Here is a 26,511-nt window from a genome sequence, read left to right on the forward strand (position 1 = left end):
GACAGGGCAAGATATGACAAAATAATAAATTATAAATTATCAAGGGTTCATGAGGGAGGGGGGAGTGGGGAGGGAGGGGAAAAATGAGGACCCGATGCCAGGGGCTTAAGTGGAGAGGAAATGTTTTGAGAATGATGAGGGCGATGAATGTACAAATGTGCTTTACACAATTGATGTATGTATGGATAGTGATAAGAGTTGTATGAGCCCCTAATTAAACGATTAAAAAAGAAAGAAGAAAAGAAAAACAGAGCAATTCACTCCAAATGAAGGTAGACATTGGACTGCTAACTGCAAGGCCAGCAGTTCAAACTCACCAGCAACGCTACTTTTTGCTCCCAGACAATTCTACTATGTCCTATAGGGTTGACGTGAGTTGGAATCAGTTTAATGGCAGTGGGGTTTTTCATTTGTTTTAGTTTTAAGTGTGATAAAACCAATGCTAGTACCATGGCGATAACTCAACCGTTGTTAATCAATCATATCCCTCCACACTCCAGTGCCAAGAAATCTAGGACCCTATATCACTTACTATGTAAATATAATTCTTTAACTACTCATTCGGCTTGCAGGATGTATATGGTTAACTTGTTCTGCTGCTAACTGAATGGATAGAAGATCGAGTTCACCTAGAGGGCCCTCAGAATAAAGGCCTGGCGGTCTACTGAAGCACATTTTGCCATTGAAAATCTTTGGAGCACAGTTCTACTCTGCACAATGGGCTGGCTTTGCGTTTGATTTGACTCAAGACAACTAGCTCTTCATTAGGAAGCTTTGCAAGGTGAGGTTCTTTCTTTTCAAAATGAACTCTACTTCTTTAGCATGCATGTATTTTTAAGTACCTAACTTCTCAAAATTGAAGCCAAGATGAGATGGCTTGACAAACTGCTCCCTTTCCCTGGGGTGAACCTCTCTCAGCATGGTTGGTGAAATGACAAGCTGACATGCGAGAAACGTGGTGTTATCTAAAAGTGCTTCGTCCTCTGCAGTAGGATCAGCTAATAATATCTCAAGGTAGAACATTATGATCTTCCATCTTTGGCATATATATTCCACGTGGCAATTGTAGAAAACTTAGAAATGATGTTATAACTGCATGGGTGTTTGGACCCTGAAGTTTTCAAACCTGTCACCTGTTGGACAAGGTCAGAGTAAGGAGAGAGTCCAAGGGAGCTGATAGCGGGGCTTGACCGGGGGTCACAGATAGGGAAGCCTGGCTGTTTGCAGGGACACCAGGTGCCATGTGTCTCGTTCCCGGAAGTTTTGAGACGGGAGGCATGGCTCCAGGAGAGAGTCCTCGCTGAGGAGTTGCCTCTGGTAAAGACCACCTTGGGAAACATTTAGAAAGTTATCAGTGGAACCTGTTGGTCTCTCTCTGTGCCGGCTGACTGAGGGGCCTGTACCGCTCTAAGCATAATTATTAACTCACTTCGCCCACACAATGGTCCCATTACTGCCTCAACCGATCAGTTTTATGGGTGAGGAAACAGAGACTAGTGTACGGATCCGTTGCTAGTGAGAGCAAAGGCCCAACGTCTGAGAACCTAGCAGGGTTCCTGGCAGCATGGCCATCGAGCCGGGTACCATGGCCTGGAGTCCAGTCCAGAGCCGTGCTCAGAGCCCTTCTATCACTGGTCCCCCAGTGAAAGACGGAAGAGAAACCGAGACGGAGAGTCCACAGCAGATGTGGTGGGCAGACTCAATGGACTTTCTCCTCTCCGCCTTTCTTCCCCTACCTCCTGCCAGGGCACTGCCTACAAGTTCGGAGATGAGCGGCCACCTGGTTTGTGATTGGGATGATCCCAGCACATTCTTCATGTATCTGTGTGTGCTTGTCACCCCAAGCACCAAAGTGGAACTGACTGGAGCAGAAAAGTAGAATTGACAGTAAGCCCGGAGCAGGCCAGGCTGAAGGATCCCCAGGGGGTCTTGTGGTTACCGTTGGGCTGCTAAGTGTAAGGTAAACCGCCTGAACCAATCAGCTGCTTCTCAGGAGAAAGATGAGGCTTTCGACTGTCCCAAAGACTGACCCCCTCATTGCCATCGAGTTGATGCTGACTGACAGCAACCCTCCAACGGGTTTCCGAGACTTTAACTGTTCACACTGGTCACGAGAATAGACCATTCCATCTTTCTCTCATGAAGCAGGTGGTGGTTTCGAACTGCCAACCATGTGGATCTCAATCATAACCCAATGTGTAGCCACTACACCACCACACCCCAGCCTAGGAAATCCAGTTCTACTTGTCTTAAAGGGTCTTTATGAGTCAGAATCAACTCACTAGCAGTAGACTTTCTGTTTCGTTTTGTTTGGTGGTGAAAATGTTTAGTCGGCTCTTGTTTATGGCAAGAGTTGTGAGAGAAGTGGAGAGGGAGGCACTAAGAGGGTCATGTGTGGGTCATGTCCTGGACCACAAACAGGAGGCAGGCCAACTATCATAGTTATTATGGTTTAAGTCACGTCCTCCTAAAATGTGTGTTGTAAACCCTCCCTGCTATGCATGTGGTTTTAATGACCTTGGGGAATGGTGTGTTTCTGCAATGCTCGTGGACCGTCTTTCTGCTATGTTAGCTTCTGTTCAGGGGAGCCGGCAGCCTCATCATCCTTCCGTGGAGTGACAGGTGGGTTCAAACCACTGACCTTGTAGTTACCAGCTCAATGGGTACCCCACTCCACCACCGGGGCTTCTTTTCTCCTGCTCCCTGGGGGAAAGATGGGGATTATCTACTCCCAGAGAGAGTTAGGTCTTGGGAGGCCACAGGGGCAGTTCTAGTCTGTCCTAGAGGGTCGCTATGAGCCGATCCCCAGGCTTTCCTCCATGATGCTGCTGTGTGGTGACAGCCACTGACCTTTATGTTAGTGGTTTAGCACAAAGTGTTGTGGGTGCTTCAGGGACCAATAGCTTCAAGAATGTTATTAAAATGTACATGAGAACAACCACAGGTGTAGGTAGGTTAAATTTAGTAAAACGTAACACCTTATCATGGGTGGTCCCTTTTTGCCCATTTAACACGTGTTCTAGTTTTTATTATCTTCTGTTTTCTCTGAGCAGGGATTTACTTTGTTACTGTGTTCGCTTGTTTCCTCATATGGAATCCAGCCCAAATCAAACTCCCTGTCATTGAGTCGATGCCGCTTCATAGGTGGTGCAGTAGTTATGTGTTGAGCTGCTTACCACTAGGTCAGCAGTTCTAAACCATCAGCTGCTGCTCCATGGGAGGGAGGGGGAGAACTTTCCACTCCTGTACAGAGTTCGTGTCATAAACTCTCTACTCTGTCCTATAGAATTGTTCGGAGCCTGCGAGCTTCAGGAGGGTGAATCTCCTGAGACAGTAACTGGATTCATAGTTTCCTAGGGTTAGGTCAGGGGAGGTGGCGGGGAAACGGGAAGCTAATAATGAGTACCAGAAAGATGAAAATGTTCTAAAACTGTGTTGATAATCACGTAACTCTTTATAATATATTCAAACCATTGAATTGTAGGATATGTGGATTAAACATCACAAAACTGCTAACATTAAAAAAATAACAGGTTCCTAGGAATGATGAAAGCATGCAAATTAAGACAAAATGGACAAATCTGACTGAGTCAAAATGTACAAACTTGATCAAAAGGAGATGCGCATCAAATAACTCTCTCAACAAACAACACTAAGAGATTTGTAGATTGGGGTAAAATATTTAAGAGTCGTATGTCTGATAAGGGTTTGATATCAAGACTATAGAAATATATCCTACAGCTTAACAAGAAAAAAAATAAAAGCGAGGATCTCAATTGAAAAACAGGAAATGGATAGTAACAGGAATTTCACAAAATAACAAACACAAATGGGCAACAACCCCCCATTTTGAAGTTAGTTTGTTTTACAAAAATGGAAAGCTTCTAAAACAAAATATTTGATGTTCTTATTCACATGCCATCTCATTCTCAAAATGTTTCAAGGCAGAAAACAAAACAAAGTAAAGTGTGGGTGGAATGAACTTTTCTGAGGCAGACCTGACCAGCACACATACATCCATTCACAGCTAGCTGACACCGAAATGTTGCTTCTTTTCAGAACCAACTGTCTTTGTCTCAGAGGAAATAAAACAACAAAATGTGCTAAGTACCTCAGATGCAGATGGAAATGGTGAGCTTTCAAAATGCACAGCGGGCCTAACAATTGCAGGGGAAGAGTTGCTGGCAGCTCTTAAAAATAATTTAACTTTTTGATAGGGACAAAATATGCATACATTTCTCCAGAGTTTTAAAATTGAATCTCTCCTATCAAATATGTTAGCCTGTTTTACCATAGCTGATGACACTAACAATGACAAAGTGTCTTCTTACATCTATTTCTGAGAGTACTTGGTGCACAGCCAATCTTGGGAGTAGTAACGATCTGTAATTCATTCTGCTTCCTGGAGGTCTGAGAGAGGATGCGTCTGTGATGCTGATCAATCGTGAGCAGGTAGCGTTCTTTACACTCATTTACTGTTGTTAGGTAGCAAGATATGGGGCTGTTCCTCTCCATGCCAAGGGGCCCCCTACAGGAGGCTGGAAGCCAATAAGGGCTAAAGGGCAAGGCTAATTCAGGCCTCTAAATGGGGTGGGGAGGGGAGGGGTGTGTGTAACACCTAGGTGGGCGGTACACCTGGATTGCCCTAATCTAGGCCAGGTGGATTTAATTCAGCCAATGGGGTCAACCAGTATTGTTGACCACGCCTCCCAGCTGAAGGTCCTAAAAAGCCTGAACCTGGAGAAGACCACCACCCTCTCTTTCCTGCTGCTCCCGCCTTCTGCTCAGCAGTGCTGTGGTGTCTCCCCCCCCCCCAGGAACCCACGTGTGTGTGGGGGTGCAGTCCTGTGTTCTGTTAACTGTAAACCCTGAAGTTTATCCTTTACAAACCCCCACTTGGATCTCAGTCCAGGCTTCGGTGAGAATTCTTTCTCATGAGAAGCCAAGGACCAAGGTATTTCTCACCAGAGAGTTCTAATACTGTCACTGCTGAAATCATGTAAAATCTGCAGGCACCAAACTTTGCAGACACTGCCTAAAGGTGACTCGTGGGGGTCTTCTGCACCCAGCAATCACTTGACCCACCTCAATATCCACCCCACCCCCAAACGAACCCACTGCCCCACGGCCAGCAAGTCTGGCTCCTTGTGAGCCTACCCAAGCTTTCTGCAGACAGCTTCATCTTGCTCCCATAGAGCTGCTGGTGGGGTTTGACCCAAGGGCCTTGCAGTTGGCAGCTCAATACCTCCCTGTGGTGCTCTCAGGGGTCTGATTGCATGCAATCACCTGCTCATTTGCAAAGGCTCTCTTGTAGAGGTAGCAAAGTGGCTGTTTATAAGAAAGTTTGGGTTTTTGAGGATTTCTTTATTAAATGTTGAACCCAGTAGAAGTGCATATTGCATGTAAAGCATGATTAACGCATCAAGCCACACTGTGCCCGAGTATGGACACTATCTCTTGGATCTGCATACAGTTTCAAGTACGCTCTGTAGAGAACCTTATGTTTCTGGGCGCTTCCGCTTGTGAAGGCATAGTTGGCGGAGCCATGCCAATGACATCACCCACCTGAGGAGCTGGAGGCTAATAGGCATGATGAGTCGATCTGAGATTTATGAAAACATGATCAAGGAAACCCCAAATTCGCTGCCGCTGAATGGACTCGGATTTACGTGAGATTATAGGGCAGAGGATTGCCTCATAGGGCTTCAAAGGCTATCATCTTCATAGAAGCAGATGCCACAGTCTCCTGTGGAGCAGATGGTGGGTTTGAACTGCCAACCTTGTGGTTAGTGAGTGAGAGCTTAACCATTGCACCACCAGGGCGTTGCAAAAGATGAATGATGTGGATGCATAACCCCTTCTGGAGTCTGGATACTTATTTCCCACACGTACACGAGGGATTATTTTAGTGTAAGATTGCCTGTACTGAGCATGTCAGGAAGCAGAATGTTTTTAATTACGAGGAGAAGTAGTTAACCAGAACAAATACATGAACTGTAATGATTAGGAATTACGTCAACTAGACACTCCTGGGTAAGGGCAAGGGTGGAGTCCAACCTGTCACATGGGTGTCAGCCTGATGACACCCCTTGGTGTCACAGGCTTTTCATATAAGAGAGAGAGACTGAGCAGTCAGCTCTTCCTTGGCCCCATGCCTTCTGCCAGAGCTGGATCCTGCATCTGGTTCCTCCCTCTCCTGCTGTGCTTTCTGCCAGTCCCAGGAGCTGTCAGGGGCGGATGCATTAGGCTGACTTCAGGCCTCTGCATCCACCAGCCTCGGCTTCATCGTCCTGCTTCCATGAGTCAGGAGAAGCCTCCCTTGAATCAGAATGGACATACCTATTTCTATGACGGTATAAATCATTTCTTGATATAAATATCATCTCTTTTTGTTTACAACACATGCAAGTATTACTGATTATTACTCCTCTAAAGAACCCACCCTATGTACTGGTACCCTAATGGTAGGCTATCAATGAAATAGATCACTTTTTCAAATATTCATTGCTCTATATATCTGTGTGTGTGTGTGTGTGTGTGTGTGTGTGTTTAAAGCTGTTTATTTGATTGGGGTGGTGGTGGTGATGTAAAGTTGTTAAGGAATCATCAAGTTGAAACTGTACATCTAGGGCAGCGGTTCTCAACCTGTGGGTCGCAACCCTTTTGGGGGTCGAACAACCCTTTTATAGGGGTGACCCGATTCATAACAGTAGCAACATTACAGTTATGAAGTACCAACAAAAATAATTTTATGGTTGGGGGTCAGCACAGCATGAGGAACTGTATTAAAGGGTCATGGTATTAGGAAGGTTGAGAACCACAGATCTATGGGGTCGCCCAATAGGGCTATGAAACCCAATTTCACATTTGGCTTATACGTATCAGCTTCTCTTACTCTGCCTAATGTGACTCTCCATCCAGGTGGAAACCACACCCTCTCTGCCTGGTGCCATCCAGCAGAGAGGAGCTGCTCCGTTAGCTAGCATGTCATTCAGGGGAAGGATGGGTGGGTAGTTACAGCGTGCCTCCAGCGCTACGCTCCATTGAGAAGGTCTGGATTTGAATCAAGAAGCAGGCCCGGCCCTTGTGCCTGGGAGGCAGTTCTGGCTGCAGACGTGAACAGCTAAGTCTTGAACACCAGTATTTACTTGACAAGTTGCAGTTATTTTGCAAATGTTTCTTCCTTCCTTTATTCACAGACTGTTATAACAACAACAAGTGTAACTAGCATATTTGTTGTTGCTGCTTGCTCCTGCAACAGCACCCAGCACAGCCGTTAAAGTGTTGGGTGACAGATAAGAACAGAATCTCCTGGGGGGAAAGAGGAGAGAATTCATTGGGAAAGACATGGCCACCACAACCTGAGGCCCAATCATTGGCAGCTCCTACCATCTCTGAGGTCCACTTTGTGTTTGAATGAGCCATGTGTGTTCCAGTAACGAGTGTGTAGATGGGGATCTGTTTGCAGAACCACTCCACGTGGTCCTAAGGAAGGATGGGGTTGGTTTGGGACAAGTTGTGCTCACACAAAGTCGGAGATCACCCACTGGAGTCCCCCCATGATCACATGGGCTGGTAGAATCACCAAACCGGAGGAGGAGCCTGGCCAGGTACAGAAGGTGCAGGAGGAAGCTAGGCGACTGACAGCAGGGAAGGACGCTGGCAGGGCTAACTTTGGGAGGCCTGTCCTGCCAGGCATTGGCCACACTACAGAGTTCCAGGAGGGAAGCTTCGGCGACATGCACAACGTGAAAGCCCCAAACGCCGTGAGGGATGTTCTCTAAGGAAAAAGGGGCCCTAGGCTAGCTGCCATTCGAGTGGGCTCTACCTACCCAAAGTCTTGCCCAAACAAGCAGTAGGATTCTGCCCTACATTTTGAAAGAAGGCAACCACAACAAAGAAACAAACAAAAAAAAAATCATGAAAAGGGGAAAAGAGGAAGAAAGGAAATAAAGGAGAAGAAGGAAGAGAAAGCAGATAAAAGGAAGGTATAAGACACTCCTCAGTTCCTCCAGGGGAGTAGCCCTGCTTCCTGCAGGAGTCCTGGCATGACGGCTCAGTCCCCAGGCCTGTAGTCTCAGTCCAAATGCAGGACCTTAAGACGTTTCTCGGCAAAGTTCCTTTCGGGGGAACAGAAGAGGACAATCTTGCAGGATTTAGATGTAACCCTTTGTAGACATTGGCTCAGGTGGTTTTGTTGGCGGCAGTGCCCAAGTGCGATGTCTTGGCATGGATGGTGTTGCTCTGGGGTGCCGTTGAGTTGACCCAATGCATAGTGACCCATCAGAAGGGACTGTAGCCTGCTTCTGCACCATTGTCACACCTGCTGCCATGTCGGAGCCTATCGGTGCAGCCACTAGTATCAGTCCGGCTCATTGAGGCTTCCTGCGTACTTCACCAAGCATTATGTCCTTCTCCAGGGACTGCTGTCTCATAGTGACATGTCCCAAATACATAGATAGACACACCCAATTAGGAAAGCTCCTAGTCCACGCTTTCTCAAGGACCGCCCCTCGCCTACACTTGAGTTCTTTCTTTGGCAGCGTAGAATATTTGACAGAGCTTCTATATACCTGTTATTCCTGAGCTGCACAAACGGTTAATGTACTTGCAGCGAACTCAAAGGTTGGAGGTTCAAGTCCACCCAGATGTCTATTGTAAAAAAGCGGCCCGGCAGTGAGTCTACTCCTGAGAATCAGTCTTTGAAAATCGTACAGAGCACAGTTCTACTCTGACCCATATGCACACCAGGAGTTGGGGGCCTACTCCAGAGCAGCAGAGTACAGCGACCATAAATGTGCCTGTTATCCTGTTGGATGAGGCATCAAACAAAATAGCATGGGGAAAAGAGGATGGTGCCTATTTGTCCTGGGCCCCACAGTAGGAATGGGGTCTGCAAATCCCACTGTGTTTTCTGAGGGACAAACTGAAAACCCTAGTTTAGCGCGCTTACCTCCGTCCATGAGGTTGGCCCAGTAAATGACCCGGAACCCCTGGAGAATTCCATTCAAGGCTTCTTTGGAAAGTGTGGACCAGGATATTGATATGCTTTCTGGTGATGTTGCTATGGCTTGGACATTTTCAGGGGGGTAACTGGGCACTGAAATGAAATCATTAGAATCTGTAGTAACCGTGGGTGGTGTTATCTGTCAAAGTAATACTGAAGACACGTCATTTACAGTATCAGTGTTCAAGCTACACTAAAATTTGTCCTCAATCCCCCAAACAAAAAAATAACAACCACCACCACAAAAATCCAAGTGCCAATCACTCATGCACACATTTATTAGCTCATTAAAGATCTTGAGTTTATGCTTAGGCCCTACTGGATTTCCATAACTTCTCCTTCCACCTTTGCTGATTTACCGCTCATTAGCCTTTCTTCATTTTAACCAGGTGAGTGCATTTCTGATCAGATGGAGGGAGTAAAGGGCCATTGATTGCCTGGCTTGTTTTTGGATTAAAATGGTAGTTTCTAAGCTACTATTTTAATAGTATTGTCTAGGAGTCTAGCTATTGAAAGTGCTGAAGAGCAGAAACGTCATCCAAACACCTTCACTGGCCCTTTCCTACCATTGCCCCTTTCAAGATTAGAACGTTTCATCAGAGGAAAGAGAAGCAATGGACTAAGAGACAAGTCAGAAGATGACTGGGCCAATTGTACCACCGAGTTTGTGCACACCTTGAGCACTGTGGCTGAGAGCATGTCTCTTAATGAAAAATGAGTGTTGCAGTAGAAACAAAAGGCACATCGGACCACTCTTGCAAAGATAGTAAAATGAAAAGAAAACTCCAGTCATTGGGCTTCTGCTTATCTAAGCCTTCTCTTCCTAGGATAATGATCCAAAATTGTAGATATAAATCATAATTTGCTCCCTCAAACCTATGATCAAGTGGCTAATTGCACACAAGGTGATTATAGTCTAAGCTTGTTGCCTTAGAACCTGCTCTTTTTTGCTATAGTTAACACCTTCCTTGCCTTATCTCTGCACCTCCAGACACCAGAGTCCTCTGTTTTTCCATGTACTCTGTAGTTTATTTATCATGTTAGCATGTCAGAGTGCGAGGGGGATTTTATCCCCTATGGCCGCCAGGGGGCACTCTATCACTAGAAGATTTGCACAAGGAAGGCTGATCGTTCACTTTTCCTTGGGTCTCAGAATACTTGATAATATAAAGCAATCAATTTAAAAAATAGAAAAATGCAGAAAGAAAACACTTTTTAACATTGATTTAGGAGAAGTTCTTAGAAAATCAGATTTCTGCATTCCAGTCAGACTTGTATAGCAATTAAGAAAGGCTTGATTTCATTCAGGGGAAAGCCCTATTGGGAAGCTTGAAATAGAAGAAGGAACAAGAATGGATTTTGGCTTTGCAGCCAAATTCTGCCAAGGGTGGGGTCCAATCCATTCAGCCCTTGGGTTAAGTAGAGGAGTTTTCCCTCCAGAGACCCTGCAGGCCCTGTTGCCTTTGTCACTGCAGAGAGCCAGACTACAGGGATCCCCCATGCCACACAGAAATAGTCCCATAGGAGCACAATGACCTGTGGCCCCCTCCCCGCCAAGACCTACCATCCTCGAGGGTGGTGGTGATGATTTCCTGAGAAGAAGGTCCCGTTCCGGCCCGGTTGCAGGCCTGCACCACCAGGCCATACTGGGTGAACTTATTTAGGTTGTCCAGGGTGTAAATCTCACTGTCCCCAGTGGTGTCAATACTGATAATGTTGAACTGGAAGTTGCCCCCAGTGCTGTACTCTCGGTATCCTATTTGGTAGCCACGGATGATTCCATTCTGCAAGTGTTTCTTGGGAGCCTAAAGAAGAACAGGAAAGAAAAGAAGACCCTAAAGATTCCCCGAGGTATGACAGGGATGAATTCACACCCACCCCCAGGGTGAGGCTCTTCCAGATACAGAAATCAATTCAAATAAGAAGTATAATAGTAGTGGTAAGGATATCATACTAGCAAACTCACCTACAGTGCTTGCTGTTGGCAAGCATTCATTCTTGCTTTACCTGCCTCATGCATTCAATTCCTACTACAACCTTTTTTTGTAAGTGGATGACAGTCCTGTTACCCACCTTTGACAGCTATGGATCCCAGGGACAGTCATTAGCAAGGCTGCATACTGGTAAGTGGATATCTGAGATGCAGGTAGCCCCGCTGGAGGGCCGCCTCATCCTCCCTTCTCAGCCTCTTCCCCACACCGTCTTCTCTGATTGGTTAAGCATTTTCACATGGCATATTGAGGTGTGGTGTTTCCACGCATAAAAATGATCACACAGGGAAGCCATTCTTCCTTTATACCTGTGTATTGAGCTTGCTTATTTCAATATGTTCCAGGCATTGATTTTATGTGTTCCTGAAGTGACTTTGCATAATGAAGCTTCTAAGTCTGGTCCCTCTCTGACCTCCATGGAGCTCTTGTTGTTGTTTTTTGTTGTTGTTGTTTTGGTTTTGTGCATACTATTGTTTTTGCATGTCTATCTAGATAAGGTAGGTGGGATTAAACAATCGAGAGGAGAAAACAACAGGACTGACTGTTCCAGGGCCAAGGGGACCTGGGAGAGGGGGAGATGATGGAAAGAAGTGGGGTGCTACCAAACCTAGGGACAAGGAAACAACAAGTGACCTAAAATTGATGGTGAGGGTGCCTGGTGGGATTTGATCAAGTGCAATGTAGCAGAGAGGAATTACTGAAAACCGAATGAAGGTCAAACATGGTAGTGAGACAAGAGGAAAATAAAAGGAAATAGAGGAAAGAACTAGGAGGCAAAGGACATTTATAAAGGTCTAAATACAGGCATGCACATATGTAAATATATTTATATATAACGATGGGGGCATAGATCTATGTACATATATTTATATGTTAAGTATTAAGGTAGTAGATGGACATTGGGCCTCTACTTAAGTACTCCCTCAATGTATTAACACTTTGTTCTAATAATCTGGCATTCTGTGATGCTCACCTTCCTGACATGATCACTGAAGACAAATGTGGTGAAGAAAGTTGATGGTGCCCGACTATCTAAAGATATAGTGTCTGGGGTATTAAAGACTTGAAGATAAACAAGCAGCCATCTAGCTGGGAAGAAACAAAGCCCACATGGTAAAAGCACACCAGCCTGTGTGTGCTGATGGGATCAGGTATTAGGCATCAAAGACCCAGAACAAAATATCATATTGATGTGAATGGGGGAGAGAATGGAGTGGAGACCCAAAGCCCATCTGTAGACAATTGAACATTCCCTCACAGAATGATCACAAGTAAGAGTGGAGTCAGTCAGGGTGTAGGATATCACTGAGGACGCACACAACTTTCCTCTAGTTCTTTAATGCTTCCGCCTACCCCTCTGTCATGACCCCAATTCTACCTTACAAATCTGGCTAGACCAGAGCATGTACACAGGTACAGATAAGAGCTCAAAACACAGAGAATCCAGGACAGATAAACCCCTCAGGACCAATAATGAAAGTAGCAATACCAGCAGGGGAAGGGAAGGTGGGGGGAGAAAGGGAGAACCAATCAAAATGATTAACATATAACCCCCTCCCAGGGGGATGAACTACAGAAAAGTGGGTGAAGAGAGGCAGCGGTCAGTGTAAGACATGAAAAAAAAAACTATCAAGGGCTCATGTGGGAGGGAGGGTAGGGAAGGTGGGAGGGGGGAGCAATGAGCCGATACCAAGGGCTCAAGTAGAAAGAAAATGTTTTGTAAATGATGATGGTAACACATGTACAAATGTGCTTGACACAATGGATGGATGGGTGGATTATGATAAGAGCTATAAAAGCACCCAATAAAGTAGTTTAAGAAGAAAAGAAAAATGAGGCTTTCTACCCCACGTAGAGCTAACATTCTAGTGGAACGTTCAATGACAGAGGCATTCCCAAGTTGGCAGTTAGGATGTGAAGGGTCCTGAGCGACTGGCAGGGAACCGGCCTTCTTGCACTGCAGCCTATGTTCCTTGGGGATCGTTTGGGGGTGATTCTGGCTCATAGCGACCCTATGAGAGAACGGTGTACCAATTCAGAGCCAGAGCATTTTGCCCGCCATAGTTGACTCCTTTAAGAAGCCAGAGCCTTCTCCAGTTCCCTCTAAGACCCACCCCAGGGGATGGACAAGTAGTCCGTTCTCTGCAGGTCTTTGGGCAGTAAACACACGTGTGCAGATGTCTGTATGCTCTTGTTGTTAGGTGCCATCGAGTCAGTGCTGACCCACAGCAACCCTGTGCACAACAGAAGGAAACACTGCCCAGTCCTGCACCATTCTCACCACTGTTCTTATGCCTGATCCCATTGTTGTAGTCACTGCGCTAACCCATCTCCTTGAGGGCCTTCCCCTGGTCTGTATGTGTGAGTGTAAGTCTACGTATGTATGGATGTATATCTAAAAATATATGTGACACCTTATCATTAGATCTCCTGGTTGACCCATTTTAAAGTTATTTCCGTTTTTATTATTTTCTGTTTTCTTTTTGACTGAGATTTTTCTGTTTTGTTACTTCTGTTGGTTTTGTTGTTGTTGGTTTGGTTTCTGGTTTTGTTTTGTACAATTTTCTGTATGTGAAGGAAATCCAGGACAGGTAAATCTAAAGATAGTGTGGCAGTTACATAATCTCCTATCAACTTGTGAAGGGGTGGAGTCTAGCCTGTCAATCAGGTCTCAGCTTGATGACCTCATTTGGAGGGACAAAGGAAATAAAAAGCTCACTGGAGGCCACATACAGTCTCTCTCTGTTCAACTCCCTACAAGTCATTCCTGTTCACAGACCATATGGAGCTACGCTGATAGAACCAGAGCCCCAGAGCTGCAGGAGCCACTTGGAGATCCACGCCAGTGCTAAGACGTTTCCACCACCACTGGATCCGTAAGACTTTCCACCCACTGGCCTTTGATTCAGCATCACTGCATGGCTGCATGAGTCTGAAGAGGAATTTATGGACTAGTATCGAAAAATGGGGTAATATCGGGCTTACGGACTTGACCTGGACTGGGCTGGGATATTTTCTTAATGTACAATGCTCTTTGATATGAAGTTCTCTTTTACACACATATGTGTCTCCCTGGATTTCTCTAGTCTACCTGGACTAACACTGGATTACTAATTACCTGGGTGCATCACAGGGGAGGCTGTGGGTAAATAAGTAGCTAACAAACAATGAGTACGAGAAAGGAGAAAATATTCTCAAATTAATTGTGGTGATGACTGTACAATTCTGAATATGATCGAATGATTAAATTGTATGATATGTGACTTTTATGCCAATCAAATTATTAAAAATGAAAATTAAAAAATGAGTTTCGAAATACGAAAGATATTTATGTGTAGACACATATCTATACATATTATAAGATAATGGAATTTTTCCATGAATTGTTTAAAGCCCTCCTTGTAGATGTATATCCATGTACGCATATGTATCGTCTTGAGCTCTCAGAGCTTTGAAAGCCCTGCTCTGCCCTGAACGAGCCACTCGCTCCGTTGGATCGAGAGGGTAAAGCCTGAAACACTTGAGGAACTATACAGAGCCGTGAAGTGTCTGCGTGCGGGTATTGGAAGGTGACGGCCAGCAGGCGTGGAGAAAGTGGCCCGTGAAAGTGGGCTGAAGTGGTTTGAAGAGGCAAACCCAGGTGGCTTTGGAAGAATGGGTGGGACCCAAGGAAGTGAAGAGGAAGATGCCACGGGAGGAGCCGGCTTCTCCTACAAAGCAGCTGACCTTGCAGTTAAGCAACCTAGCACGTAAGCCACCAATCCCCCAGAGCTCCAGAGCCTCTACTGGCTGAGGTTATAGCATGCACGGCCTGGAGAAGCGAGCCTACTCGCAGAGGTTACAGGATGCACCACCTGGAGAAAGGACAAGGGGCGGCTAGCCCTTGCAAAGCAGCTGAATCTGCAGGAGGGGGGTTTGGAGCTTGAGAAGTCAGAGAAGCAGCCAAGCCCATGAATAAAGTCAGTAAATTATGACGACCATCTGCAATGCAGTCTCTCGGTGGGATTAGGAGCTTGAGCTGTGTGTGGGTGTTAGGCTGCTTTGCCCACGAGAAGTAAAGCCACACTCCATTTCCACAGCTCGTTTTTCCTTGCCGGCGGCACTCTGGTTCCGGCTGCTGGACTCCGCAGCCAGTCTGAATGAGCGCGGGACGCACAGAGAGCAGGGAGCAGCCATGTAAACCATTTCTTCTCCTAGTCCAATCAACAGTGATTCCTGGATGTATGTATGGATTGTGATAAGAATTGTACGAGCCCCCAGTAAAATGATTGAAAAAAAAAAAGAGTGATTCCTATGTAAGAATCCATACTTGCCAATCATATGCAAATACATAGGCCCCCACTGAGCTTGTTCTTTCTTCTAGAATGGCTGGTGGGCTCGAACCACTGACCATGCAGTTATCAGCCCAATGCATAAGCACGACGCCATCTCTTTTTCTGAGGAGCTGCTGGATGGCTTAACACCACCAACTTTCCAGTTTGCAGTTGTGTGCTTAATCACTGTGCCTCCTTGTGCCCGAAGTATTAATTTTTAAAAATTAGTCATTTATTCTCCTTAATTGTTCAAGTGCCTTGCTCTAAGACATGAATCCGTTCTAAGTTCTCAACTCAGTCACTGTAAAGGGCACTGTCATCAGGTGATGAGGGAAGTGTTGACCAGGGAGGTTAATGTCCCCTAGGCAATGTTTACAGGGAGCAGCCGTTTTACCTAAATCCTCTCCAGGAAGCCAAAGAGCTTGCTTGCTGATGTTGAGTTCCTGGGGTTTGGGCTTTCATCATGCCTGTGATCTGGGTTGCACAGGTAAGGGGAAACTCCATGGGTAAGAACACAGTCTAACTCACTTAACAGTGATAGACCGTAGCAGTGTTTTTGCTCTGTGCAGTGTCCGTCTTTCTTCTAAACAGAACGTTCTTGGTACTATGTTTCTAATCCTGCTAGTTCTAGAATGGCATTTGGACATGTTGTCAGGAGAGGCCAGTGGCTAGAGAAGAACATCAGCTTTACGAAAGAATAAGGGCAGCTCAACAGAGGAAGAGCCTGGACACAATGGATTGACACAGTCCAGCCACGATGGGCTCAAACACCAGCCAATTGTGAGGCTGGCGCAGGACCAAGAGGTGTTTTCCTCTGTTGTGCACGGGGCTGCTGAGGGTCAGAACAGTCTCTCGGCCAACAAGAACAATACAACAACATCAAGGCTACCTAGCATTGATGATCTGATTCTTTGGCTAAAATGTTTTGTAGAAGAATTATTGCCTCACACTAAGAGTATTTGGGTATGATTCCTGTGCAGCCTCTACCTACATGCTGACTATTTAACTAACCGACCCCTCTGATATCTAAGCAAAACAGTCCACCCCCTGGCTCACGGTTGTCTTCCTATTCTGCACACATGCTGTGTATCTTTTTTTCATTTCCTTTTCTTTCACGATCATATTCCCATGTTTATTCCACAGTCTTTCCGAGTCATATTCTATTATGATGATGTTTTATTTAATTTAGCCTTTTCCCAATTGTTAGGGACATTGCTTTTTCCTAATTTACTTTCTACCACAAATATAACATGCAGCTTGTATGTACAGATTCTGTGGGTTTTTTGTTTTTTTATAACACTATATTTTTCAGTGTGGATGACTCTCTTATTAATATTACTTTTTAGCTTATGCTTCAGTTGGTTGTTAACAAGATAAGAGTGTGTTTTGCTTTGTTTGTAGATGTGCAATACAATGTATAGTGCTAAAAACCACATTTATCTAATGGAACAAATAAGAGCGCTCATGTTTTTATTGCTATTTCGCTTCTGAAATGCAATATGCTAGGTAGACTTATGAGTTATTTAAAAGTTTTCGTATTCTATTGGTGTCACGTAGAATAAATTGTCCTACCGGAGAAAGAAGTGGTAGGTGATTCATGTACATAAGAAACATTTGAATGCTAGAGCCTTAGGCCCACCACCCGTGAGGTTCTAAAATCATTTGATAGAGGAAGTGTGGGTGGCATAGAGGAGAACTGTTTGTGGGTGTATGGCTTCTTTATGGGCTGGTGAAAATATTCAGGGGATAACATGGCAATGGCTGTACAAGGAGTGAATTGTACCTTTCAAACAGGAATGTTATATTAATTAAAGCTCAAGAAAGCTGCTTCCATGAGTGGAAATCATGTTTAGGTTATTTATCTCTCTACTTCTAGAACAATAATAGTCTATAGCATCACCATTATTATGAAGACCACCATCACCAATCAATATGCTCCACTGCCACCATCTCCACTGAACCAGCATTACTACCACCAACAGCAACACAACCACTTCTTGCCACCACCTTTATCATCACTACCAACATCACCATCACCATAGTCACTATGATCAGTACTTCCTCCTTGATCACTGCCACCACTACCACTATTACTACCCTCATCTCCACCAACATCCCCTCACATAATTGTCATCACAATTACCACTACCACTTGTCCTCACCATCATTTATTGAACACTTGCTTTTCCCTAAATTGTATATTCATACACATTCATGTGTATGTTCCCAATTGCCTTCCCATTGACATCAAGCAGTTTCATTGCCCCTCTTTCCAAATGATGAAATTGAAAGTCCAAGAGGTTACAACTTTTGTTAAGGGAAATGTAGAGATGGAATTCTGTCCCAAGTCTATTTAATAATTGCATTTAATTTTAATCACTAGTCTTCAGTACACTAAGAATTTAACACTAACCTAATAAATAATATCAAAGAGCCCAAAATAACTTTACGTCTTTTTTTAAAAACTTGTTCACTGGGCTTGGAAAGCTGTGGTAAACAAACTATGCACATGACATTTTTACTTCTCTAAAACAGTTAGTAAGCTGCTTTAAAAAGAAAACTATGGTATTTTCTAGGACAAAGTCAAACCAATGTTCTAACATTAGCAATAAATAGGCTAAAATCTATAAATTATAGGCTGACATGCCAGATTTGAATTTTTGGATGTACTAAGATTAAATGAATACTTGACTTCAAAAGAAGTAACACAGTACTCTTAAAAATAGCCATAAATGCAGATTTTCTACATTAATCCATTTGTTTGACAGTATTCTTCATATAGTTTAAAAGTCAGTAACTAATATATTTTACATAAAAACTATTTGGGATAACGCCTTAAACACAACTGCTTGAGCCATGTGTCGACTGATTGGTAGATAAGACTCAATTCTCTACTTATGCAAAATCTGAACTAGATAGAGATGGTTTCTGGTACAGGTAAGCGAAGATAACCTAATGCGAAAGCATTATTAGAGTAATACAAAGCTAACTAGCATTAGAAAGAAAACAGTTGAGAAACATGTAAAATTTATAACTAGCTTTTGTGGTACTATGTGAATAGGTCTAATAGTAGGATAGGAAGAATAGAATGGAAAGATATCAAGTATGAATCTTAAATAATATTTTAAATCTGGGTTGCAAAATGCTGAGGAGACACTTTGCCTAAGAAGTCTCGTTGACCATGCTCTCTGCCTCCCCAAATATCAGGGTTTCCTTTTGTAACCTCTGAGCACTTCTGCAGTAGTCTTGGGTTTATAATGTTCCTCTGTACTGGTTAGCTGACTGCATGAAGAAGTGTAGGCATTCTAACTCTTTTACTTACCCCCCTGGTCACCAACCCCCCCATGAAAGAATTTCATGATTTCAACTATAAAATTCCTACTATTCTCCAAGGACCAACTAAATATTTTATTCACCCAGGAGATCCCTAAGGAGACCTCTCTTCCCACTGGTCCCCCCTGGCACTCAGTCCTCTCCCATCAATTCAATGGTAACTAATCATTTAGGCCTCCTCTTGTGGCCAGCATTCTGTATCAAATGTCTGGCTTCCAAAATCTTGACCATATAGTGGTGTTAACAAACCCAGGGACAAGGGAACAACAAGTGATCCAATCGGTGGTGAGGAGGGTGTAGGAGGCCTGGTAAGGCGTGATCAAGGGTAATGTAACCAAGAGGAAACTGAAACCCAAATGAAGACTGAACATGATCGTGGGACAAGAGGAAAGTCAAAGGAAATAGAGGAAAGAGCTAGGAGGCAAAGGGCATATATAGAGGTCTAAATAAAGGCATGTACATATGCAAATATATTTATATATGGGGATGGAAAAATAGATCTATGCACATATATTTATAGGTTTAGTATTAAGGTAGCAGATGGACATTGGGCCTCCACTGAAGTACTCCCTCAATGCAAGAACACTTTGTTCTATTAAACTGGCATTCTATGATGCTCACCTTACTGACACAATCACTGAAGACAAAGCGGGTGCATAAGCAAATGTGGTGAAGAAAGCTGATGGTGCCCGGCTATCAAAAGATATAGCATCTGGGGTCTTAAAAGCTTGAAGGTAAACAAGCGGCCATCTAGCTCACAAGCAACAAAGCCCACATGGAAGAAGCATACCAGTCTGCATGATCATGAGGTGCTGAAGGGATCAGTTATCAGGCATCAAAGAACAAAAAATCATATCATTGTGTGCTCACCTCCCTGATAAGATTGCTGAAGACAAATGGGTAAATAAGCAAATGTGGCGATAAAAGCTGATGGTGCCCAGATATAGTGTCTGGGGTCTTAAAGGCTTAAAGGTAAACAAGTGGCCAACTAGCTCAGAAACAACAAAGCCCAAATGGAAGAAGCACACCAGCCTGTGGGATCACAAGGTGTCGAAGGGATCAGGTATCAGGCATCATCAGAACAAAAAATCATATCATTGTGAATGAGGGGGGAGTGCAGAGTGGAGACCCAAAGCCCATTTGTAGGCCACTGGACATCCCCTTAAGGAAGGGTTTTGGGGAGGAGACGATGCAGTCAGGGTGTGATGTAGCAACGATGGAACATACAACTTTCCTCTAGTTCCTAAATGCCACCTGCCGCCCCTCACCCCACTATCATGATCCCAATTCTACCTTATAAATCTGGCTAGACCAGAGGATATACACTGGTACTGATAGGAACTGGAAACACAGGAAATCCAGGGCGGATAATCCCTTCAGGACCAGTGGTGTGAGTGGCGATACTGGGAGGGTAGAGGAAGGTAGGTTGGAAAAGGAGAACTGATTACAAGTATCTACATACAACCTCCTCCCTGGGGGATGGACAATAGAAATGTGGGTGAAGGGAAACTTCGGACAGGGAAAGATATGACAAAATAATAATTTATAAATTATCCAGGGTTCATGACGGAGGGGGGAGCGGTGAGGGAGGGGAAAAACGAGGAGCAGATGCCAGGGGCTTAGGTGGAGAGTAAATATTTTGAGAATGATGATGGCAACAAATGTACAAATGTGCTTTACACAATTGACGTATGTATGGATTGTGATAAGAATTGTATGAGCCCCTAATAAAATGATTAAAAAAACAAAAAAAGAAAAAAACCTCTTGACCATAAGCTCCTGGAGTGCAGGCGCCTTTCCACCTGCATGCGTATGTTCTCACCCACTTCCTTCCCCAAATCATGGTTCCAACACCGTGGACATTCTCACAAGCTGTTACTGTAGACAGAGAAGAGACTGAGTTTGAGCAAATATGAGGTATGACATGAAATGTACAGGATTAGAATGATCTCAGTTGTGGGTCTACAAGAGTACCATATAGCGTTCTAATGGGAAAGGTTCAAGGCCAAACAGTTGCCTGCACTCTAGACCTAATGTAGTCATTGGCTGTAAGGGGTAGGTTGACTAATGCCTGTTGCATGGATACAAGTTGAGCAGGAAATGGTTTTCATGCTGTCCCTTGACATGGTGTCCATGCCTAAGCATGAGAGATAGAGGGGCGGTAAGGTTTGGCCCAGCTTCATCTCCCAGCTCCCGTGTTGACAGATCAGCCATTGAAATCCTTGTGGAGCATAGTTCCCCTCTAAGCACGTGGGGGCACCAGACCCTAGAGTTGACTCAGAGGCAGCCACTGTTGTTGGGTTGGATTTGTAATCAGGGGAGAACCTAGCTTCTGAAGAACCAGGGTTCATCTGCCTCTTAAATCAAGGACCATAAAGAGCGTTTGCTTCCTTGCCCGCTTACTTAATGCCAGCCAGTGAATACGGTGTTTTTACAGGATGCAGCAATTCAGACACACATCCATAGCCTGAAACTTTACCTAGCAACCACTCCTCTTAATGTATATGAGAAGAGAACTTTTAGACGTCTAGGGGGAAATCCTCCAGTGGGCGAGGGAGCACTTGCGTTGTGGATTTAAGCACCTGGCAATCCAAGCACATTTCCAGGCAGGGGAATGTGGCATCTGCGAGTCTGCCTGCAGAAGCAGGAATTCTGCTTTCCCCATGCTCAAACCCCATCGAGTGAACTGCCAGTCCCAGAGACGGCTTCCTCGTCGCTGCCTGGCCACCGTTCCCAGGTAGTGATGAACTGTTTTCCCAAGCTGAGCCTCCCAGTCTTTCATTTATCTCTGGGTCTGGGAAGGCTCTGACTCGGCGGGCACTGGTCTCTTTCCTCTGCCGTCTGTAGTGTCCTCTCTCCTCTCCAGCCCTGTCTTTGCCCACCCCTCTTTCTTCTTTTTGCTTTTTGCAATCTCTCCAAACAGCCTTCTTTCATCCTTGCCAGGGCCATTCCACCAGCCTCTAAATCCCTCCAGCCCTCAATTCTTTTAAGAAAGAGCCTCTTTTGATTTCCATGACAACAGGCGCACTGTGTCAATTTATTTGTATGGTTTGCCAGGGACGGTATTTTAAGTGTCCGTCCAAACCAGCCTGCCAGCTGAGGGGGCAGGTTCCTCTCCCTTTAGAGAGACAGTGGAAGGGGAATGGGAAAGTAGTGTCGCTCCGGAGCCTCCTGGAGGTGAATCCTGAGAAGAGGTACTTTGTAGAAAAGGCCTAGCCACGCCCAGTTTCTTTCTTCCTCCTCCTGACTTCTCAGGGTGAAGGAAGGGGTGTTCCTGTGGACGGCAGCCTTGGGCATTGGATGGACACGGGATTGTGCGGGCACTCTCAGTCATTCCGGGAGATGAGTCGTACAATTTCCCTTTCAACCTTCAAATTGACTTAAACTTGGACCTGCCCTCATCCGCCTTGAATTCCAGGGGCGGCAGTCTGTCCGATGCATCTTCTGGTCCGTCCTCCCTCTGCACCCTTTCTCCTCTCCGACAGCAGCAGCTCCCCTGTCAGTCAGGTCAGTGAATGGCTGCGTTCCAACTTTCACACATTAACTGAGGACTATTAAACACCACTCCTAAAACCAATGGACATATTTCAGTCTCATCAGAAACTGTCATGAACTATTACTGAGTCTAAGGCACCCTGGCGGTGCTGTCTGATAGAGCACCAGACTGCTGACGACAAGGCTTCAAACCCAGCAGTCTTGCCTTCAAAGAAACCCAAGGCTGTCTGCTCCTGTACAGATTTGGAAAGCCTTAGAAACCCGACATCAGGATGCCATGAGTCTGAGTTCATTCCATGGCAGAGGGCTCGATTTTTGTTTTGTTTTGTTTCATTATATACAGGGGAAAACTAAATAAATAAAACCTTGCCTTCACAGTGATTTTAACTCACAGTGATCTTCAAGCACAGAGTAGAACTGTCCCAAGGGATTTTCCAGGTTGTAATCTTCAGGGAAGCAGCTGGCCAGCCACACCTTTCTCCTCCAGAGCTGCTGATGGGTTCACACTGCTGACCTTTCCATTAGGAGACTGGTGCTTAATCACAGTGCCACCAGGGCTCACAAAAGTTAAGAGCTTGGCTGCCAATGAAAAAGTCCAATATTTCAAACCCACCAGCTTCTCAGTGGGAGAAAGATGGGACAGCTGGCTTGTATACAGATTAGAAATTCTATGGGACAGGCGAGCACTGTCTTATACTGTCAATATGCATCAGAATTCACTGGATGGCAATTGGTTTGGATTTATTTTCTTCCTTTTTATTATACATAGAAGAAGCAAAAGAAAAATGCTTGGCTGCTAACTAAAAGGTTGATGGTTTGAATCCACCCAGGGGCTTCAGTTCTTTGGCGGAAAAAGCCAGATGATTGGTTCCTGTACAGATTACCATCTAGAAAATACTATGAGGTAGTTCTACTCTGTCCACTAGGGATCACTATGGGTCTGAATCCACTTGATGTCAGAGGGTTTAAGGATGCCTCCATTAGATGTAATTCTCGAGGGTTGTAGTGGGATGGTATATTGGTTCAACGTATTCACCCAAACCTCCCAAATTCTCCCAACAATATCAAATTGCATAGTATTCAAATTTAATATTTAATGGACAGCGTCAGTTTCTTGTGTAACACTGCTCATTCTAAATACAATTCTCATCTGCAGGGTCTGAACTGAAGGTTGGGATATTGGAAAAATCATTCTATGGATTTTTATCTTGAGTCATCATCCATTAGACAATTGTTCTGAGTGCCACAGTGTTAAACAACAGAAAATTTCATAATTTCAAGTTAGGTAGGCTCTTGCCTGCTAACCGCTCCTTCCTGTAAAGATTGAGGGCCTCAGAAAGCGTATGCAGCGTGGCTAGGAGGCAGCACGTGGGAGAGAGACAGGGCTTTCCACTCCTGTTCACAGTGACCATCTTGGACCCTCACAGGAGCAGCTGCCCCTGTCCTGGAGGGCTGTTCTGAGTCAGCGTGGTGGATTCACTCACTGTCAGTGAGGGGGGAAAAAGCTCAGAATCATTTTGATGGCAGTGAATATATGAAGCTAAAGACATTTCTAATTTAAATAAAAGGAAGTGCATTTAAATCAATAAGGAACCTATTGTTTTCCCATTTCTGCTTCAAATTGTATTATCTAGATCAATGTTTTAAAATCTTTATAATCATTAAAGTATTCAAGATTCTATCTCATGAATGCCTATTACAATAATATATCAAAGTAGATGCTAATCCATCTGTCATGAATTTGTATAACATGATGTGGTGGTGGTAACCCAAATCTGAGACTGACCAGACAAGAGAAAGTGACTCAAACCAAATCAGTACGGCGGCCCTGTGCCAATTCCAACTGAGTAGAACTGTCCCAGGATGTTCACAGCTGTGACCCCTTAGAAGCACCTTGCTAGCTTCAACTCGCCAGAATTTTCATTCATAGTTCAGTGTTTAATCATTTGAATCACCCATGCAATCTTCAAGAAGGTGGTAGACGCTCTTAAGAGAATCTTGTTTCATCAGCATTTTTGACAACATTTTGGGATAGAGAAAATAAAACAAACTTTTCTAAAAATCAAATAATTCTTTTTTTGGTTCACCACTTTCAGATACGTTATCAATATATGTGATCAATTATCTAAATCTTCAAATATCCTTTCTGATGTTGAGAAAATCCAGCAATTATCCACAAAAACCATTCAGTAGAGTAAATTCAATTTACTCAAATGCTTTCACTTTTCAGAAGTATGTGGGGCAAGCGCTAGAAAATAAGTCTTTCATACTATTTTTCATTTTATTTAGATTTATTGACATTCTTTCTAAAGAGCCTGCTAAGGTGCTGGTTAGCATTTCTATTTCACTCAAAATAAGTAAAAGGCTGCAACAACAGCCGATTCCTTCATTCTTTGTCATACTATGGTGGCTTGTGTGTTGCTATGAAGCTGGGAGATATCATGGACAAATTTCACATCTTCTCTAGACTAAGGCAGATTAGGAAGAAAGCCCATGGTAATCTACTTCTAAAAACTGGCCCCCCAAACCCTGTGAGTTTGGGCTCCAGCATGCCAACCATCATGAAGATGGGGGAGAACCTGGCAATATTTCACTCTGTTACACACATGGTGCCCAGTCCATGACTGTCACCTTCTACAATACAGACAGTTACACAGGGTCCTTCTACATCCTCCCATGGGCTTGTGCTTGGAGATGTTCCTTTCCTCTTAGACTTAGTAATCAAGTAACTGCTATCTTTTTTAAAAATTTAAGGAGAATATGTATTAAGTCTTTAAACGGGACAAAGAACACAAAGACAAAGACTTGTCACCCAGATGAAGGAGCCCGTGAGCACGAGGTCAGAATGGCTTCTGAGGATTTCATAGTCAGTGGGCTAATGAGCAAGGCAGGGCACAAAGGGAATGGTCACAAGGTCATGACTGGTGGCAGTCCAATACATCACAGTGACAAGTGGGACTACAGACATGGACCATGATTGGGACATGAACATTATGTTAAATAGAAGAGCTTACAAGATTGGTTCAGGGCCTTCTGATCAGGGCAGTCAGGGTATGACTGATAGGACCTGACTCATAACTATGAGGACCCCAGTACTTTCCTCAAAGACACACTCAAGCAAGCCCTTAAGAGAGACTACCCATCCCTCAGCTGGCTGAAAAGTGACGGAGGTAATCCTACTTTAGAAAGCACTCTGCCTGAGGGTAAGGTTACCTGCATACTTGGTTAATTATCCAAACGAATTTAATGGAGGATTAATCTTTGTAGGCTATCTTCAAATGGAATTTGGTTTATCACTGTTATCATAGCCTTCTGCAAATGGGGTGCTCAGAACTTAAGCTCGAATACAATTCCCTCCTAATCATGAATAATATCATTAGTAATCCTTCAATCACATCACACAGGCTGGTGTGTGCTTCTTCAGTACGGACTTAGCTGACATCTCACTTAGATTGCTACTTGTTTTAAGACAAGTTTTTAGGACCCCAGATACTATTCTTTCTGCTAGCTAGGAACCATCTGATTTCTTCACCACACATTTCTATGCACCCATATCTTCAATGATCACTTCCTGAGGGCTAGTATGACGAATTCTTAATAAAAATAGAAGAAACTCAAGTAGCTACTTTATGCCGTACCCAAGTAAAGCTTTTGTCTTTGGGTGTCTACCACTGTGGACTCTGGGGTCTTCCACTGCCTCATGACTTAGGCCATCACCGTAGTGCTTCAGAAGCCAATCAAGTATGGAAGACCCACATTGTGTGTCTCATTATCTCCAACACATCTGTGATGTCACCCACCCACTCATTCATCCATCCATTTATTTGCTCAACACAGTGGGGATCAAAGATGAATGAAATACTCTCTACTCTGGAGTTCACAGAAGAGCAAGGAGAGCTATACCACCATGTGACTGGAACCCTAGTGAGCCATCATCAGGAGTACTAGCTAACCCAGAAGATAAAACAATTCATTCCACCTTGGGGATTCTCAAGTCCTACCTGAAAGGGTCCCATCTGATCTAAGCCCTGACTAAGCATACTGGGCAGGCAGGGAAACGAACAGAATGAAGAGCATAAACATGCTACTGACGAAGGAAAGGAGGTGAAGTGTGGGTGGCTGTGAATCATCAGTTAAAACCCGAGAAGGGGTGAAGATGAATGATTTTTTTATGTGTCTAATAATTTTTGGTCCATATGCAGTAAAAACAAACAAAACATCTGTTGCCCTGAATTCCACTCTGACTCATGGGAACCCCATGCATGTTAGAGTAGAACTGTACTCCACACGGTTTTTAATGGCCGGCTCCTAAGAAGTAGACCCCTAGGTCTTTCTTCCAAGGAGCCTCTAGAGTGGTTCCAAAAAGCCAACC

The 26,511-nt window shown here is 44.4% G+C and overlaps 1 protein-coding gene across 1 annotated transcript in view; it reads right to left on the reverse strand.

Annotated features, from left to right (window-relative positions):
• DSCAM (DS cell adhesion molecule) overlaps positions 1–26,511 on the reverse strand; it is a 617,895-nt gene that overhangs the window by 117,813 nt on the left and 473,571 nt on the right. Inside the window, exons 17-18 of the mRNA XM_045284541.1 lie at positions 10,572–10,812; positions 8,954–9,100 (exon numbers count right to left, since the gene is read on the reverse strand). Coding sequence (XP_045140476.1) covers positions 8,954–9,100; positions 10,572–10,812 — 388 coding nt within the window. The remainder of the gene's footprint in view (positions 1–8,953; positions 9,101–10,571; positions 10,813–26,511) is intronic.

Source organism: Echinops telfairi, unplaced genomic scaffold, assembly GCF_000313985.2.
Source record: "Echinops telfairi isolate 266 unplaced genomic scaffold, ASM31398v2 ScPeMD7_7469;HRSCAF=8507_0, whole genome shotgun sequence".
Classification (NCBI taxonomy): domain Eukaryota; kingdom Metazoa; phylum Chordata; class Mammalia; order Afrosoricida; family Tenrecidae; genus Echinops; species Echinops telfairi.